General features: G+C 44.8%; 1 protein-coding gene across 1 annotated transcript in view; it reads left to right on the top strand.

Moving 5' to 3' along the window:
* The first annotated feature begins 3,073 nt into the window (after positions 1-3,073).
* Positions 3,074-20,274, top strand: part of BIN2 (bridging integrator 2) — a 60,201-nt gene continuing 43,000 nt past the window's right edge. Inside the window, exons 1-2 of the mRNA XM_053294746.1 lie at positions 3,074-3,175; positions 19,812-19,892. Coding sequence (XP_053150721.1) covers positions 3,098-3,175; positions 19,812-19,892 — 159 coding nt within the window. The 5' untranslated portion in view covers positions 3,074-3,097. The remainder of the gene's footprint in view (positions 3,176-19,811; positions 19,893-20,274) is intronic.

Genomic DNA, 20,274 nt, shown 5'->3' with positions numbered 1-20,274 from the left:
GCTGATTAGAGGTGATTGTAAGAAAACTCCTGGTAAGAACTCTGGATTAAAGCACAGTATTAGGTGCAGGTTTGATTGGATGGTTTTTGTCCCATTTTGTTTGTTCCATTATGCTAATGAGGCTGCTGATTTCCTTGTATTAAATTTTACACACACACATCCTACTGATTTGAATTGAATTGTTCCAAAGTAAAATTTCTCATTTTGAATTTAAAAATCTGTAGCTTCTGTCTGTTTTCCCCAGCCCATGCTTAGAAGCCTTTCCACACCATCTAACTTTGAATGTAGTAGAGGTTTGGAAGGGTGTTTCAGTAGACAGAGCCAGAGAAAATATGAAAGTCTACTTGGTGGCAGCAGTGTTGAAGCTTAAAATTATGGGACTGATGGAGACTGGGCTGTGACAGAGGGACAAGAGAGGGACCCCAACCTGCAATGTTCCCCAACGTTCTACCCAGATGCCAGCAGAAAATAGTGGGATGAGCTAGCACAAGAACTACTAGGTATAGACAGCCAGCTATGGCTCCCCTAGCAATAGCAATAGCAATAGCACTTACATTTATATACCGCTCTATAGCCGGAGCTCTCTAAGCAGTTTACAATGATTTAGCATATTGCCCCCAACATTCTGGGTACTCATAGGGTACCCCTATGCAGTTCCTTGCACAAAGGAAAGCTCTCTGGAAATATTCCTGCTGTGGGAGTTCCAATAATGTTTTTGTTTTATTATTTATTTATTTTAAGTACCCATGGGCAGGCACTGTGACATGAGAGGAAGTGGGTTTGACCCTTTGCCCCCACACCAATTTCCTGACAAAAATAAAATAAAATCAAAAATCCTGACAGTGAAATCAAGGAAGACAGAATGTCAGGAAGTATGGGAACCTCCATGTAACTCAGCTCCGCAGACAGCTCAACTCTGAAACCCTCAACCTTGAGCCACCAGACACTTGTGGTAGGCTCTCCAGCCCAATAGGTTTGTTTCTGTTGTTGCCTGGACCTGATACATATCTTTGAGAGAGATTCCCACAGACAGAGGACTTTGAGTTAGCCACTACCTAAAGGATGTGGTCACACCTCATGTCAGTGGTTCATGAAGACGTCAGTGAGTTGCAATCACCAGCTAAAGAGGTAGAATGCACCCTTACAGGGATCTGACCCACAGGATAGAGTTTAGGTAGGCAATCATGTTGTTTGTATTATTAATTATGTGTATATTAAATAATATTAATAATAATATTTGTATTAATTCTTTTATTATATTAATATGTTGTTGTTGTTGTTATGACTAAGTGTCTTCAGTAACTAGATAAAAACTGTTCTTGTGTATTTTGTAACCAAAGTGAATGAAGTCTGGATCATGTGTAAGAAGATATGACACCCCAAACAACTCTTTTCCTGGATTTCTAGAAATCTATGGTAATTGAAGCATTGCGCGGAGCCTGACCGCCAGTGATCCATGTACAGCTGCGGCGGCAGCCCTGCTGACCCCGCCCCCAATGTCTGACATCAGATGTGGGGGGCGTGGTCCAGCTCCCAAACGGAGCCTTGAGGCTCCGTTCAGGAGTTGAACTCCCAAAGGGGCTGCACAGCCCTCACTCGGGAGCTAAACCAGCACCCCCGTGTCTGACGTCAGATGCAGGGGGCGTGTCGGGGCTGCAAGGTGCGGCCCCTGATTGGGCATGGCCCGGGTTCTTTGCACCTGTTGGCCCAATGGTGGCTCCGCCCAATTTGAATGGACATCTGGGTACCCTGAAGTCCTTGTTGAAAGGAAGATCTGATAAAGTGGTCAGGTAAATGTGAATATATGTACATTCCCTGAAAATGAACATAAGAACATAAGAACAGCCCTGCTGGATCAGGCCCAAGGCCCATCTAGTCCAGCATCCTGTTTTGCACAGTGGCCCACCAGATGCCTCTGGAAGCCATAGGCAAGAGTTGAGGGCATGCCCTTGGACTAGTAGCCATCAATAGACCTCTCCTCCATGAAGATAAGAACATAATGCAGGTGAGCCATCAGGGACAATCAGCTTTGGAAAAACTCCAGAATGGAGAAACTCCAGAATGGATTGTATCAATGAGTACTCTCATAATGCAGCTAAAGTAGCTGCAGTGTGTCTGGTAGCATAGAGAATGTAGACATGTTTCCATGAGATCAATAGGAGCTAGAGAAGGGGAGATCAGCGAAAATTATTTTGCTTGTGCAAAATCGCAATGGTAGTCTGGAACTCGTGCAATGCTACCCTGGATTTTGGCCAATGATTCATAAATGACAAAGATAAAGAAATTGACACACTTATAAACAAACAGAAATATCAATGCATTTCTGGAGCTGCAATATCAGTGACAACTATGCATTACTTAATTTTGTACACTGGAAATTGTTATGGTTCTCACCATATTAATAGTCTGAATTGGGACTGGACCCATGCATAGTGGTCCGATCGGATATTTTAAGATGCAAATAGCTGAGCTCTACCAACTGGTACCAGTTTCAGCCATGTAACTTATGGCACAATTAATGGCCCCCCTTACCCCATTTTGGAGGAGTCAGATTGGCAGTAAGCCCCATATAGTTACTTTGGACAGAGTGGAATTCTGTGCACTATTCTACAAAAATACTGCTCATTTTATCCAGGTATCTTATGCCATAAGTAATGGTTCCAGAATAGGGTTTTAGGAGTCTTCAACCCTCTAAATGTTGGGACAGTTTCTCCCAAGACTGGCAGTTTTGGAGATGTCCCAACTTTTGAAAGATATCTAGATAGCCAAGCCTTTTATACCTTATGATATACAAGAACATCATGTATCAGAAAACAATTGTTATGGAACAGCTAACAAAGAAAGTTGTTGTAATTAATAATATTAGCATTATTAGTATTTCACCATGGGTTCTTGGACTATATCTTTTGAAAGGAAGTTCAGCTTGCCCAACATTCAACCGAAGAGGCAAACACGCCCTAAAGCAATGGTGAAGCGGATGCCAAGCCTGGTGACAGCTGACACTTCTGTCTTCAACTTCCTTCCATAGAAGTGTGTGTGTTTTTTTAATTAAACCACAGCTTGAGACTGAAAACAGAAATTGCACGACGACACAGTCATGGCAGAGAGCAAGACGGGAGGCGCGGGGCAATTTGCAAAACGGGTCCAAAAGCAACTCAGCCGAGCCCAAGAGAAGGTACTGGTACTGAGACCTTTCTTTACATTTATCATTGATCAGGTTTTAGTCGTCAGGGATTTCTCCAGGGCCTGTTCTTTCACTTCTCAAAATATGTCCCCACAGAAATGAGAGATTCTGGCAAAGTTGCATACAGAGGAGAGGAGTTTGGATGTCTTATAAGCTGTTGGTCTGCATTGCAATAAGGTGGTGTGTAGTGTACACAAAATAAGTTAGTGTGAACCTTTGCATACTTTAGCCTGCTTTTTCCCCTCTTGATCCGAGTGATAAAATATTAGTAAAGGATGGATTTTCACCTCTCTCCCCCACCTTGCATAGATATATGTGAAGTCATGCATCCAAACCTCCAGGTTGTCTTTGTTTCAGAAACCTAAATTGGGGAGGAGGTCCTGTTGTTGTTGTTGTTGTATAAAGACATGCAGATTCCATCTTTCCAAAAGAGTGCCCAAGATAGCTCACAACGAAAATGCAATACAAATATTAAAATTGTTTAATGAATGGGAGTAAAAAATCCTTGCTCATTTACTGCAAATCGCCAGATATCTACCTTAGATTTACCTTCTGCCTACTCTTAGTCTAGACTCTAGAGCAACTAATCCAGATAAAAGTATATATAACCGATTCAATACAACTGGCTTGATTATTCTCTTGCTCCAGAGAGAGCAGGGGACTGTAGTTTTGTGAAGGGGGTACAGGGACCTCCAGGTGAGAATTCTGTTATTTGTCCTGAAACACAAAAAAGGAGATTAGATGCTGAAGTAAACAAATATTGCACAGGGAGATGTTTTAGGGAGTAGGGTATGAAATCTCGTTAAGAATGATATTGCAAATAAAAAATGTTAGTAATGCTTAGCACAGTCTTCCGTTTTAGGGGAACCAAAGCAGGAAAGAGATAATGCCTAAGGTCCGTTTCACCCTCCTTTCTGCCCCACTATAAAAATTCAGTTTTTCTGGCCCCTGGCAACCCCACCAAATTTTAATCAAGATGTTCTAAAATGTTTGCTCACTGTTTCACTTGTAAAAAGGAGGAAAATGTTTTCTATTCTACACTTCATTGTGATGTCACTCTTTTGAATGTAACACTATGAAATATGTGCATGTACATAGTTGTGTGAGATGATGTTCCTGAGCATATATGCTCCACAACTGTGAATCCCTGACAGGCAACGTGTTATTAAGGAGACTGTGGAGAGGGGAATGGGTTCAATTTGTGTGGCAAAATACACTTCTGGCTACTGGACTACCAACAGATACTGAATGATGGTTTGCAAACGCATGCATATGTCACTTGATTTGTCACAATTATTCAACATTTAATTTGATTATTTGCAATCATACAGGTGGTTGATTGAGAAGCCTTGTGTCTGAGGTGATATGAACATTTTCTCTGTGGTGGTTGATTTGTCATGACTCATGCATATTATCACCTTCCACTGGTTTACAAGAAGATGCTTAGAAGTGTGCTTAGCATGTGACATCATGCTTCTAAAGCGCAAGGGAATAGGCCAGTTCTGGGGGGAGGGGGGGACACATCCAAGTGGGAAGCTTGGAAGGCAAGACATGCCTCTTCACATTATGGCTGCATTTGCATGTTACACGGAACTGCGGGTTCAATGGACCTGTGATTCCACTCTTCCCAGTCCCCACCTCCCCTTGCTCTCCTGTCCACATTCAGATGACAGGGAGAGCATCCTCTCTGCAGTCAGCAAGAGGAGGGGGAACTGCCTGTGTGGGCATACTTCTTCCTTGCAGGGCAGTCAGCACAGCCAGCACAGCCAATGGAGGTGCTTCCTCCCTCAACTCCAGTTCCAAGGGATGCAGCCTGGGGTTCCAAATTTGGACGACATGCAGGCTGTGTCCAACCTTGGGTTGCAGCGCTGAAACTCACTTCAACAAGGGTTCTAAATCTTGACCCTCAGTTTCATCACCGCACCAAACCTTATTTCCCCACATTCGGATGTAACGCCCACAAAACTTCTGGCCCACTCAACTGCAGTTCCCCATTACGTGTGAATATGGCTTATGTGTCAATGTCTTTCTCTGAAGGTCTTGGAGTGTCAAATATTTTAATTACTCCATCTTTCTTGGCCTTCCTGAGAACATACTCACCAGCATTGGCACCAGGTCGATGTAGGGCTTTGGCCAAGTAGCATTTTGCATCCCTGTAGCAGTGTGATGGGTGGAGCAGCTGCAGTGGCCACCACCATCTTTGTCCACTCTTGCAATCATACAAGGCACTCATCCCCATCATTGCATCTAGCGATCACAACAGTGAAATGAGCCTCAGCAGCAGAGTGCCCAAGCATTCTAGGCCAATGCTGCTTGTGGAGGCTTTCTTTAGGTTTTCTTACTTAGGCAATGGGGATAACAGTAGCCTGGAGCACTCTCTGACACCTGTGCTGCTGTATCCGCCATGCTTATTTTCCTATAATGTGATGCTCTCATTCCTGCTTTTCTGTCACTGGATGCAGCGATGCGGGGAGCACCTTGAGTTATAGGTAAACAAAGATTCTAAGTGCCAGCAGCACAGTTTCCAAAGAGCATTCTCAGCCACTGCTGCTGCTACTGTAACTCCCCACCCCCCAAGGCTTTGAAGGAGGCTTATCATGGTGGTGGTAGCAGCAGCAGCTTAGAGGGCTACTCAGTGGCCACATTGTTGGCTGCCATAATTTCCACCAGCGCCTCAAGGATCAGTCATGGACCCTTTGATGGCCCTGGGCTAGTGCCCCAGTTGACCAACATCTGCTACTGGCCCTACTCATCAGCATGTCTCTTCTGATGGTGAAGGTCCTTCAATGAGATGTGAGAGAGCAGTATATGAACCAAAGGTTCTTCCAAAGCCAAACGTGTCCAACATAGCAGTGCTTATTTGGCTAGATTAGCAAATTCAGCTTGTAGACTATGGTTTGCCATGGAGCCTGGATTCAGAAGGCACAACCCAAACCTGTCCCTAACCATACATCGCAAGTCCTTGTGGAAAACATGAAAATAGCAACCCCAAAGGTCAAGCCAAACGTGATGCAGGAAATCCATAATTAGATGCCTTTATATGTTCTTCTCAGTTGGAGTGGCCAATCTGGATTGGGGAAGGGGGTTAGCCCTTTCCCCCATATTGTTTCCCTAACCTGAATCACCCCCTCCCCAAGTCTGCTATTAGCTGTGGATGGGTGGGGTGGGGAATACAGGCTACCCATATTGTACCTCTCTCTCTCTCTCTCTCTCTCTCTCTCTCTCTCTCTCACACACACACACACACACACACACACACACACACACACACACACACACCACACACTACAGCTAATAGCAACTTCAGGGGTTGGATTTCTATCATGGAATGGACCTAAAGGGATCCCTGTGGCTGCTTTCAGGAGGTCTGATCACAGAACTATTGCATCACTTGGTCCCTAAGATACTAGCGCCAAATAAGTGAGAAGGGAGCAAAATCAGTCAAGCTGAATTGAACAGCACTGGCTGAACTTGACATGAACCAGAAACTCAGGAAGTAGCATGAACAGACACTCTGCGTCTTTCAGCTCCATTTCCACTAGGCTCCTTCAAAAGGACAGAGCAGTTCAGTGGAGTATGGGCTATTTGATCTCTTGGGGCCTCAATTATTAAGTAACATGCCTTTTCCCTTTGTTTTTTCCTCACCTAAACTCAACCCTTAGGCTTTAGATTAAAACAGCTATAAATTGTGTTAAAACTGGGTTACAACAGATAGCATTTAGATCTTAGCCCGCAAAAGTGAGCTAAATAAAATGATCTATGGTTGAACATATGAAATCTGAAGACAAAGCTCCCAGCTGAACTATAGGGTGAGCCTCACTCTCTTCCAGCTTTGCAACTTGAAATGACAGATGTACTGCCTTGCCCCTCCCTCCATGCCTCAGATAGGCTGCCTGCCTGCCCAAATATTTTGTTAGGAGTACAGCATGGACATTCATGCACTGATCCCTTCATTAGGCATCTTGTTAGTTGTTTTTAAAGGAACTCTCCCTTTTTTAAAGTGCAAAACTGTTCTGGGGTTGTGTTTCTCAATGACATTACAGGAGCTAGCCAGTCAGCACCCTGCAGCACAACCAATTTCTGCTTCAAACCTAGAACTGGGGTGGGGGGCGGTTTGTTTTGTTTTGAGATCAGGCTTGTAGAGAAAACATGACATTTTGAAAGAGATCAGGCTTGTAGAGAGAGAAAAGGGACATTTTAATCAAATGTGGTGAAAAAACCAAAGCCCACTTAACACTTGAGAGGGGTGTTATCATTTCTCAAAATTCCCAGTATCCCTGGAGCCCTTATTGCCATTCCTACTGTCTCTACTACATTGCAGAAAGTAGGGTAATAATGGGAAGGGTTCAAGGGAATGCCATCCTGAGGTCCCTAGACCCCAGCATTGCCACACAGCAAAGCCTTGGAATACAACCCACTCTGGACCAAATCAACAGTCTAGATTATTTTCTGGACATCCAGAAGACATTGTTAAAATAACCCTAGCTGCTCTGGATTGATGCTGGTATAGATTCGAGTGAGTCTTCCCATCACTGACAAACATCCAGACTAACAAAGCACTGGTGCTGCTAACACTGCACTGGTGCTATGAGGGACAGGCAATTTTCATTGATTGCCCTTTCCCTCTGAAACCCACTATGACTCTCAAAAAATGTCCCTAAGGGTTGTACAACCCTCAGGGACATATTTTCAGGATTCACCATCAATTTCAGAGAGAAAGGGAGATTGATGAAAATCACCTTTCCCCCTCTAGGCCCAACACATCGGTGCTTTGTTAAACTGGATGCCAGGCACTACTACTTATACTGTATTTTGCTCTTTTTCAATGCTTCAGCACATTGAAGATGTCTGCAGCCAATGTGATCAAGTGGTGAAAGCAGATATACATAGAGAATCATGGGTAGCTGATGTAGCTGAGACTTGTGTAGATGTTACACACTTCCAGTGTAACATCCAATGAGGGGACTTAGCATATGGAGATCCATATTTCACCTCACTGTGAGGGAGATGAGAGTTCTACTTCTAGCATTTTATTAAATGCACAAGTAATTTTGCTTTTGCCGCTCAATCCTAATATTCAAAGCCAGGGTGAGAGAAAACAGCCCATAACTAAATGGTTTAATATCCCCTCTCTCTTTCAAAGGAGCCCTGAGAAAAGTAATTTTGTGAGAGGAGCAAGGGATCTCTGACAGAAAATGCTCAACACTCTCACCAAACTACAGTTCCCAGAATTCTTTGAGGGAGGGAGGCCTTGATAGTCAAATTTTGTGGTGCTTTCAGGTTTGTCAGTGCAACAAGATTTGCTAAGTTTCCTGAGAAAAGAAAAGTTGCTAAGGGTAAGCCTGCAACTGACTCACAAGGCAGAGAACTAATTTAGAAAGCTGTTGACAGGCTTTGTGTTTGCTGTGCATGGCTTTTGTTGTTCTTCAGCCTGTGGGCTTCCAGCATTGTTCTACGCCTACAGAGTTAGGATGTGGGAAACTGCTGAAAGCTATGTGTCTTATTCTCAGCCACAAAAGCAGGTGACGTGTCTTTTAGAGTGCTAAAAAGCAGAATTTGCCTAACTTTGTAGTTATGGATCAGGTCTGCCGGGTCAGGTCGCAGTCCAAAGTAACTGTAATTTACTTTTAATTTAATTTAGTTTTAAATTCCCCAATACAGCAGCAGGCAAGGCAGACATGGCTTCTCCTCCCCATTTTATCCTTTTGTGATCTCCCCTCTCCTGGCTTCCATGAAACAAACCTGGAATCCTGCTAGATAGAGCAGCTGGGAAAGGAGCAGGCCAAAGGAACAGGAGTGAAATCCATGGCTGCCTTCTTGATCCCTGCACTGGGGAATTTAAAGGAATGGCATAGATCTTTGGGTTGTAACTTGAGGACCTGAATGTGACCTGTTCCTCATGGTGTAAAAGAGACCTCTTGCTACCTCCCTCATCGTTTTCCCGCAAAACAAGGATTTGTCAAGAGGAATCTAAAGTGTTGTTGCCTATGGAAAGCACAGTTGTAGTCAGGGGCGTAACTATAATAGGGCAAGGGGAGACAGTTGTCTGGGGGCCCACTGCCTTGGGAGGCCCCCCAGAGGCAGGTCATATGACCGACTCCCCCAGCTGTGCACCCGCCCGGGCTTCCTTCAGTTGTTTTCATCCTCTGAAATTGATGTGAGTGTTAAGACCTGGAGCTACCAGAACAGCATGTTTTCTCTAGCACCCTTAAATGACTTGCATCATCCACAATTTACAAAACCTTTTAATTTACAAAGCCTTTTAAAAAATCATTTAGGATGATGTTCTATTGTAGGCCATAGGTTATATATATAACACTATGCTTTTGGTTACCACTATTCAGCGTCATTTAAGATTTCTTTAGTTCAACTTGTGTCCCTCATTCTGGAACTTGTGTCCCTGATTCTGGCAATGAAATGTTGGCAACGCTACTGAGCATAGAGCACGGATGTCTGACTGTATGTTAATTGGTTCTTCTAGAATTATCATTAATATTGTCACATTCCAAACACTGAGAAATCAGGAGGACCTGAAATGCTGACACTGAAGGTTTTTCAAAAGCTTGGGTCATAGTCATTTGGCCTCTAGGACAAGGTTGCACAACTTTGCCCTTCTAGCTGTTTGCAGACTACAGCTCCCAAATCCCCAGCTACAGTGCCCAATAGTTAGGGATTATGGAAACTGTAGATCAGCATCTGCAGGAGGATCAAAGCTGTGCAGCCCTGCTCTAGGATAAAGGTATTCAAAAATATGAGGCAGGCCTCCATAGGAAGGTGCAGCCAGTTTTCCAATGGAGAAGCAAGCTTCTTGCTAAGGGGTCTTGCTAGTATGTGTCTTAACTATGGAAGTATAGTCCAGCAACATGGACCTAAGGTTGGGATATTGGTTTTTATATCAGTTTAGTTGTCATTACTATGGTGTTTTTGGTTAACCCATTCCTTGATCCAGGCCAGCTTTTGAATGGGGCTTTAGTTATTTTTATTCCAGTCCTGGAGTAGAGGCGAGGCTAACAAACAGTAACAAACAGCCAGTAGCAAGAGCAGTGAAGGCAGACTGCACTTGCCTCCCTAAATGATATCATTAAATAACATTAAACTGTTAATATTCCTGATTCAACGCCACTGTCTTGTCCTTGAATACCACAACTCTCTGCTCTGGACTCTACAATGACTTCCCCCCAGGAATCCTGGAATTGTTTGTTGAGGATGCTGAGAAGTCTCTGTTACTCTCTAACCCTTCTCACAGAACTACAGTTCCTAGGGTTCTCTGGGAAGGCAGACATAATGGTTATTAAACCAGCTTAGTAGTGCAGATGTGCCCTCTCATTCCCTTGAACACTTCCTGTACTTAGTAATGTACACAACAGTGCCCAACCAGGCATGTCTGAAACGACTTTCAGAGTCAGCATTCAGTTAAAGGTTTTGCATGTCTCATCAGAAGCAAAAAGTAAAAAATTATGCTTCTTCTTATTTATTATTATTATTATTATTGTTATTATTATTATTAATTTGATTGTGATTATTAAAAATTATGCTTATTATTAATAATATTATTATTAATTTCATTTCTATACCGCCCTTCCAAAAATGGCTCAGGGTGGTTTACACAGAGAAATAATAAATAAATAAGATGGCTCCCTGTCCCCAAAGGGCTCACAATCTAAAAAGAAACACAAGATAGACACCAGCAACTGTCACTGGAGGTACTGTGCTGGGGGTGGATAGGGCCAGTTATCCTTCTAATAAGCTATCTCTAAATACTGTAAACAGCCAACAAAAACAGTATGAAGATAGAAGGCCAGCAGGGGAGGGGGCACTTCCCAGTGTATTGCACAGAGTGTCGTATGTATGTCTATTTGCCCCATGGGCAGAAGTCATGGGTGTGTGCTCGGTGCAAGGAGCTCCTGGCTCTCAGGGAGCAAGTTCGTTCCCTTGAGAACAAGTTGGCAGATCTGGAGAAGCTCAGAGAGACATGTGGACGAGATCTTCAGGGACGTGATAGAGACATCCCACTCCAAGGCTGATAGCTCCTCTGCTGTCAGGGAGAATGAGGGTCTTGGGCAAAGAGGACATTGGTCTGAGGAAGAGGGAAATGCTGCTTTAGAAGGGACCCCTTCCATGGATGATGAGCCCATATCCTCTTGCATAGGGGATATTCCTCTGGGGGGTGGGGGCCTCTTGTAGTGGGTGATTCGATCATTAGAGGTATAGAGAGGTGGGTTTGTGACCCGCGTGTTGACCGCACAGTGACTTGCCTGCCTGGTGCGAAGGTTGCGGACATCACACAGCGTCTAGATAGGCTCTTAGGCAGTGCTGGGGAGGAGACAGCTGTCGTGGTGCATGTCGGCACCAACGATGTGGGGAAATGTAGTTGGGAGGTCCTGGAAGCCAAATTTAGGCTGATAGGTAGCATTTTGAAGTCCAGGACCTCCAAGGTAGCATTCCCAGAAATGCTACCTGTTCCACGTGCAGGTACAGTGAGACAGGCAGAGCTGAGGGGTTTCAATGCGTGTATGAGACGTTGGTGCCAGGAGGAGGGATTTAGATTTGTTAGGCATGGGATACGTTTTGGGGTAAGCAAGGCCTGTACAAAAGGGACGGGCTGCACTTGAACCAAGATAGAACCAGACTGCTGGCGCTTAAAAGCAAAAAGGTTGCAGAACAGCTTTTAAAATGACTCCTGGGGAAAAGCCAACAGGAGCTGGGCAGTATCCCGTTCAGCAAAAGCCATCCTTTAAAGTGTGAGGGTGCAAAGGATTCAGATAAAACAGAAGGGGACAGAGCAGTACCACATAAAGAGCAGTCAGGCGACTGTGCCAGCTGGTCAAAGAGTCAAAAGAAAGATAGCGTACATCAGGTGAGAGATTAAGCGTATAGGTGCTTATATGCCAATGCCAGAACCATCTGAGCCAGAATGGGTGAGCTGGAGTGCTTGGTTGCTAACGCAGAAAGAGATATGGCGGGCATAACAGAAACATGGTGGAAAAGTGAGAACCAGTGGGACACTGTTATCCCTGGATATAAACTCTATAGAAAGGACAGGGAGGGGTGCCTTGGAGGTGGAGTATCACTGTATGTTAAAGAAGGGATAGAATCTAACAAGCTAGAAAACCTGGGTGGACTGGAGTCCTCCACAGAAACCCTGTGGGTGACAATACAAGGCCTGAAAGGGAACGTGCTATTGCCCTCCGGATCAAAATGCCGACAGTGACTGGGAGTTGCAGCAGGAAATCAGGGAGGCGTCAAGGCGAGGCAGGGCTGTAATCATGGGTGACTTCAATTACCCACACATAGACTGGGTAAATTCACAGTCAGGTAATGACAAAGAGGTCAAATTTCTAGATACGCTAAATGACTGTGCCCTAGAACAGTTGGTCTTGGAATCAACCAGAGAGAAGGCAACCTTGGACTTAATTCTGAGTGGCACCCAGGATCTGGTGCGGTATGTCAGTGTCATCAACCCTTTAGGGAACAGTGACCATAGTGCCATCAAGTTCAGCATACATGTAGGGAGATAAACATCAAAGAAGTCTAACACAGACATTTTGAATTTCAGAAGAGGAAACTTCTCAAAAATGAGGAGTATGGTGAAAAGGAAGCTGAAAGGGAAAATCAGGAGAGTCACTTTGCTCCAAAAGGCATGGAGTCTACTCAAAACCACAGTACTAGAAGCCCAGTTAGATTGTATACCCCAAAAAGAGGAAAGGTACCACTAAGTCAAGGAAGATGCCAGCATGGCTAACGGGTACTGTCAAGGAAGCCATAAAAGGGAAGAAGACTTCCTTCCGAAATTGGAAGGCCTGTCCAAATGAAAAGAACAGAAAGGAACACAAACTCTGGCAAAAGAAATGCAAGGCAACAATAAGGGAGGTGAAAAGAGAGTTTGAGGAACATTTAGCTAAAAGCATCAAGGAGAATAACAAAAACTTCTTAAAATACATCAGAAGCAGGAAACCTGCCAGGGAGACAGTTGGACCATTAGACAATGAGGAAGGGATTATTAAGGAGGATATGGAGACTGCAGAGAAGCTAAATGAGTTCTTTGCGTCTGTCTTCACGGCAGAGGATACTGAGCATATACCTGTTCCTGAACCAGGCTTTTTAGGGATGGAGGCTAGAGAGCTGAGTCAGATAGAAGTGACAAGGGATGATGTTCTAAACTGTCTGGAAAAACTGAAAGCTAACAAATCACCAGGGCCGGATGGCATCCATCCAAGAGTCCTCAAGGAACTCAAATGTGAAATTGCCGACCTACTTGCTAAAATATTTAACTTACTAGTTGACCGGGCGCATAGCATCTGCACCCCTAGTTCTCCCTGGCTACCCCCCCTTCAGCCCCTTCTCCCTAACTCTTCCCCCAGGTGTCTCTAACCACCCTCTCGCTTCTCTCCCCCCCCCCCCGCTTGTGGTTTCTGACCGGCTTGGTGGCCCGTTTGCTCCTGCTGCCGCTTCCTCACACTGGCAGCATGCAGTGCCCGCCACGGCTGGTCCCGCCGCCATCCGCTCACCCGTCCGCCATTTCCCTGGGCAGCAGCTCAACAGTCTCATTAATCCTGCCGCGCGTGAGCTCCACTGCCCAGCCAATCCGGCACCTCGGCTTCCCAGCCAATCCGCTGGGTTGCCGGGACGCATCCCCACAGAGGCACGTCTACAGGGATTAATAATATAGATCCCTGAAAATCGGGCTCTGTACCAGAGGACTGGAGAGTAGCAAATGTAACATCGATTTTCAAGAAGGGATCCAGGGGCAATCTGGGAAATTACAGGCCGGTTAGCTTAACATCCGTTCCAGGCAAATTGATGGAAAGCATCCTCAAGGATAAAATTGTAAAGCACATAGAAGAACAGGCACTGCTGGGAGTTAACCAGCATGGCTTCCTCAAAGGTAAATCTTGCCTCACCAACCTTTTGGAGTTCTTTGAGAGTGTCAACAGGTGTGTGGATCAAGGTGATCCAGTTGACATGGTATACCTGGACTTCCAAAAAGCTTTTGACAAAGTTCCTCATCAACAACTCCTGAGGAAACTTAGTGGTCTTGGGATAAGGGGACAAGTACATGTGTGGATTGCTAACTGGTTGAAAGACAAGAAACAGAGGGTAGGTATAAATGGAGAGTTTTCACAATGGAGGGAAGTAAGAAGTGGGGTTCCCCCAGGGATCTGTACTGGGACCAGTGCTTTTTAATTTATTCATAAATGATCTAGAAGCAAATTTGCAGATGATACCAAACTCTTTCGGGTAGTGAAATCCATAACTGATTGTGAAGAGCTCCAAAAGGATCTCTCCAAACTGGGTGAGCGGGCGACAAAGTGGCAAATGCGGTTCAATGTTGGCAAGTGTAAAGTGATGCACATTGGGACGAAGAACCCCAACTTCAAGTATACGCTGATGGGATCTGAGCTGTCGGTGACTGACCAGGAGAGGAATCTTGGGGTCATGGTGGACCGCTCGTTGAAAGTGTCAACTCAATGTGCAGCAGCTGTAAAAAAGGCCAATTCCACGCTAGGGATCATTAGGAAGGGGATTGAAAATAAAACTGCTAATATTATAATACCCTTATACAAAACTATGGTGCAGCCACACCTCAAGTACTGCATACAATTCTGATCACCACACCTAAAAAAGGACATTGTAGAACTGGAAAAGGTGCAGAAGAGGGCAACCAAGATGATCAAGGGCCTAAAGCACCTTTCTTATGAGGCTAGGCTTCAACACCTGGGGCTATTTAGTTTAGAAAAAAGACGACTGTGCGGAGACATGATAGAGGTATATAAAATCATGCATGGTGTGGAGAAAGTGGATAGAGAGAAATTCTTCTACCTCTCCCATAACACTAGAACCAGGGGTCATCCCATGAAATTGATTGCCGGGAAATCTAGGACCAACAACCAGAAGTACTTTTTCACACAACGCATAATCAACTTGTGGAATTCTCTACCACAAGATGTGGTGACAGCCAGCAACCTGGATGGCTTTAAGAGAGGTTTGGATAACTTTATGGAGGAGAGGTCTATTGAGGGCTACTAGTCAGAGGGCTGTAGGCCACCTCTAGCCTCGGGGGCAGGGTGCCTCTGGGTACCAGTTGCAGGGGAGTAACAGCAGGAGAGAGGGCATGCCCTCAACTCCTGCCTGTGGCTTCCAGCAGCATCTGGTGGGCCACTGTATGAAACGGGATGCTGGACTCGATGGGCCTTGGGCCTGATCCAGCAGGGCTGTTCTTATGTTCTTATGTCCTCTCCCCCTGCTAAATAAAGAGAATCACCACTGTAAAAGGTGCCTCTTTGCCCAGTTAGCAGGGGATTCTTCCCATCCTATACTTGAGTTTCCTCCCCTTCCCTCCCTTTTTTTGGTACACACAGTAGTTGGAGACATTAAAGGGCATCCTTTCTGGAAACTGCTGCCTCGCATGTTTCCTTATGGTAGCAATGTTCAGTTGGTTCCAGTATTTACTGTGATGGTAGTAAGTCCAACAGAATAGCTATCTATGAGCATACCACTCTACAATCGTGCATTGGTTTTATACCAGTGTAGTTTATCATATCTTCCCTTGAAGAATCCAGTCAATTGGGGTGGGTACTAAGAATTATCTATTAGAGATTCCTATCCCTGCCCCGCCCCACCCTCCATACACATAGAACTACAGTTCCCAGGGTTCTTTAGGAAGAGGAAATTATGGTTAAGCCAACATCTGTTCGATAGATATGCCTTTACAGCTGCCAGATAAGTCCATTGGTGAGCAGAGGTTTATGCTCTGATTTAAACTGGGCTAGCTTAACCCATCCCTGCAAAGCCACATTGCAGTTAGTGTTGCCATGTCCAAATGGTGAGAAAAGTCGATATTCATCACCAAAGAAAGTAGAAATAGAAGACACTCTGCGCCCAAAAAGTCTCCACTTTGCATGAAATTTGCATATGTTTATTGGTATTATATATGCATATTTTGATAAAAATGTGATAATAAATACAGCTCACCATGTGAAGCTGATGACCAGGTGAGCTGTATGTCTGCTCAGTCTGCCGTCTAGGTGCAGAGTTCTCCAGGCCCCTGCCTGCTTCTTAACTGTAAATGCATCTCCTGGTTAGGTTTACCACATGCACAGTCCTCTGTCCTCCTCACGGATGGGTCACCCAGCCTGCGATCCCCAGCCAGGCCAGCAACTTCACCTCTTGGCTCGAGGCAGGGCAGCCAGCTAGCTGCCGAGCCAGCCTCTTTGCATGCTGGCACAGTGGTGCGTGCACAGCCTCCCACTCGCTTGGTGCTCTCTCTCCGACTACAGGCATTTCCATACGGCTTTTCAACAGAAGGGTTCACAGTGGTTTTCAAAGAAAAATAAATAAGAAGATGCTTCCCTGTCCCCAAAGAGTTCACAATCTTAAAAAGACACATAAGGTAACACCAGCAGCAGCCATAGAAGGAATGCTGTGCTGGGGTTGGAGAGGCCCAGTTGCTCTCCCCATGATAAATAGAAGAGATTAACCACTTTAAAAGTTGCTTTTTTAATCAAGTAGCAGGGGTAGCTGATAATTGAGGAAACTTCGTTAGCTAACTGCTAACTTCTCACTGCTGCCGCCACCACTGCCACCACATGAAGGAAGCAAGCGGCACCTGCTGGGTCCACCCATCCGTGCTCCTGCATCGCATGGCTCTGCAACCTTCCACTGAAGCAGAACCTCCACTCCGGCTTCCCCATTGGATGGATGGGCAGGAGGAAGGGGAAGGAGACAGAAGAAGAGAGAAACCTTTGCTCACGAGAGCAAAGTGTGCTGAGCAAACAAAATGTTCCAGATGTTCCCCAGAACTTCGGACGCCACAACACAAGCAAAAAAGGTTGTTTAGTCCCCCAAATACTCTTTATTCCTCCTAATGCAAGAAAAGTCATTTGTTTCCTAAAATAGTTTCATGTCCTCTATACAAGTCCCTAGTTGACAGCCCTTGTAGATGAGCCCTGATCTTAACACATCATTTCACTGCTGCAACATTAAAGCTAGCTGAGATGCCAAAAAGAGTCCAGCATGGCACCTTCCATATATAGAAACCCATCATGTGAATTGTCCTTTCAACGCAGTACAGCTTTAAACCAGTTAGTCAATTTGGAGTAATGACAAAATGAACATTTGCCATCTACATAAGAAAAGCTCTGCTGGATCAGACCCAAGGCCTATCTAGTCCAGCATCCTGTTTCACAAAGTGACCTACCAGATGCCTCTGGGAAGCCCACAGGCAAGAGCTGATGGCATGCCCTCTCTCCTGCTGTTACTCCCCTGCAACTGAGGCTGGAGGTAGCCTATAGCCCTCAAACTATCCTCCCTGAATGTATCTAAACCCCTCTTAAAGCCATCCAGGTTGTTGGCTGTCACCACATCTTGTGGCAGAGAATTCCATAAGTTGATTATGCATTGCATAAAAAAGGTACTTCCTTTTGTCAGTCCTAAATTTCTTGGCTACCCTTCAGCTTTGTTGCAACTAGTATTAGGTCACCCATTTTCTGTTGTTGTTTTTTAAGTACCATTTCCTCAGTCAACGACAACAACAAATACTTATATACCACTCAACACATGTTTAGAACGGCTGATGATGTCCATGTTCTTTAATAAGTGGTCTCTGGACCTCATGAGATCCCACAGCCTATGCAACCAGCCTAGCAACCTTATCCCACTTCCCTCCACTTTTTTCCTCTATTGCCCCACATATTAGCAAAAAGGAATCTCCCAACTCCCATCTTCCGATGCTGTTTAACTTGGAAGGCTAGGTGCCAAGGACAAATAATAAGGAAAGCCATCACTTTCATGCCTTGCTTGTGAGCATGTAGTTGGCCACTGTTGTTAACAGAATGCTAAATCAGATGGACTCTTTGATGAACCCAGCAAGGCAATTTATATGTTCTTGTGATGCCAGCCTCATTGTACAGCCACACCCATGGAGGAGGAGTGTCCAACCTTGGCTCTCCAGATGTTGGACTACAACTCCCATAATCTCCAGCCACAAAGGCCCATGTCCATGTGCCTGGGGATGATGGGAGTTGTAGTCTAACAACTGGGGACCCAAAGTTGGAAACCCCTGCCAAAGAGAGCCATTTAGATAGGATAAATATGAGGAGTCAACTCTCAGATTTTCCTTAACCTCCCAGAGAAACCAGTTTGTTGGTCCTCATAAATACTGAGAGAAATCCCTTACACTAGCAATATTTGTTTTTAATTTTAATTTCCTTGTAACTACTATATTGAGATGCGGGAGGGAGGATAAGGAAACCACACAGAGAGTGCGTCACTAGCCTGGGCTGGAGACAGAGACAATTGTTGACATCGTGAAAAGGGCGATGTCTCTCCTTCCTCATTACAGCAACTTCTCATTAGGAATCCTTCCTCATTAAAGCAACTTTGAAAAAGCAGCAACCTTAAATAACATTTCCCCCCACATTCAAGTCTCCAAAAGCAAAGCAATACTAGGTAAGCAAACACATATTGTGGGGGACCATTGGGTGTTGCACTTAGTACAAGATGTAGTGATGGCTTAGACAGCTTTAAATGGGATTAGAGGAGTTAATACAGGAGAAGTCTATCAACAGCTATTAGTCACTACAATTTACCTCTGAATAGCACTTGCTGGGGAGCAACAGTGAAAGAGTTCCTTAATGCTTTGGTTGTGAGCTTCCCAGGGGCAACTGGCTGACTACTGCAGGATATTGGACTTGATGCGTCTTTGGTCTGGTTGGGCTGTTCCATCCTCTGTTCTTATGGGATGAGGTTGAAGAGTGAGCTGTGACACCTACTGCACTGGCTGCCAGCTGTAATGCAGTTATCAAATGTTGCTAAAATGAACTGAAGACATAGGTTTGTCCCAACATAGGACCTGTTCATATGCTGGGACAACACCTAAATTCACTTCAACATTGATTGATTGATTGATTGATTGATTGATTGGGTGCCATCAAGTCGGTGTCAATTCTTAGCGACCACATAGATAGATTCTCTCCAGGATGATCTGCCTTCAGCTTAGCTTTAAGGTCTCTCAGTGGTGCATTCATTGCTGTCGCACTCGAGTCCATCCACCTTGCTGCTGGTCGTCCTCTTCTTCTCTTTCCTTCAACTTTCCCCAGAATTATGGACTTCTCAAGGGAGCAGGATCTTCGCATAACGTGTCCGAAGTATGCTAGTTTGAGCCTGGTCATTTGTGCCTTGAGAGAAAATTCTGGATTGATTTGTTCTATGATCCATTTGTTTGTTTTCCTGGCATCCTCAAAAGTCTTCTCCAGCACCAAAGTTCAAAAGCATCAATGCTTTTTCTATCTTGCTTCTTCAGCCTACAAATCATATATTAAAGAACGCTGGGTTACACCTGCACCTTGACTGTGTACAGAACCCTGAAATGTCCATGGAATGGCATCCAGGTGAAACTTTTTTTCAGCTGCTGGACCTGATTTTCAACCATCAGATGATTCTATAATTGTTCTTTGGCTTCCGGTGCTGACCATTCTGGTGCTGACCATTATGACCATTAGTGGAGTAGGTGGTCCATTTCTTTCAATTCAGTCTTTCACCTCTTATGTACTTGTAAGGATATACTCTGCATTCACTAGATGTTAAGGGGAGAAGATCTTAATATTATTTTCTTTCCTTTTCTCTACAGGTTTTGCAGAAACTGGGGAAAACAGTGGAAACGAAAGATGAACAGTTTGAACAAAGTGCATACAATTTTCAGCAGCAGCAGGTTGTATCTAACTAAAGAGTGGGTGGTTTCTTGCTTTCTGGAAATTTGGGGGAGGCAGGGAGGAGGAGGAAGAAGAAGGAATTCTTGAAATATTTGGAGGAACAAGTAGAGAACAGGTCTGAGTAAAGTCTCCTGAATATATGTTACATAGGAGATTGGTGTCTAGAGGTGGAGGTTAAAGCTACTCGAGCAGTTTGTGTTTCTTGGAAGTTTAAGAATATAAGATCAGGCCCAAGGCCCATCTAATCCAGCATCCTATTTCACACAGTGGCCCATCAGATGCCTCTGGGGAGCCCACAGGCAAGAGGTGAGGGCAGGGGCATAACTAAAATAGGGCAAGGGGAGACAATTGTCTGGGGACCTACTGCCTTGGGAGGCCCCC

The sequence above is a fragment of the Hemicordylus capensis genome, chromosome 2, assembly GCF_027244095.1.
Source record: "Hemicordylus capensis ecotype Gifberg chromosome 2, rHemCap1.1.pri, whole genome shotgun sequence".
Lineage (NCBI taxonomy): Eukaryota > Metazoa > Chordata > Lepidosauria > Squamata > Cordylidae > Hemicordylus > Hemicordylus capensis.
Note: the sequence above shows the minus strand (reverse complement) of the source record. Positions and strands in the feature narration are given on the sequence as shown.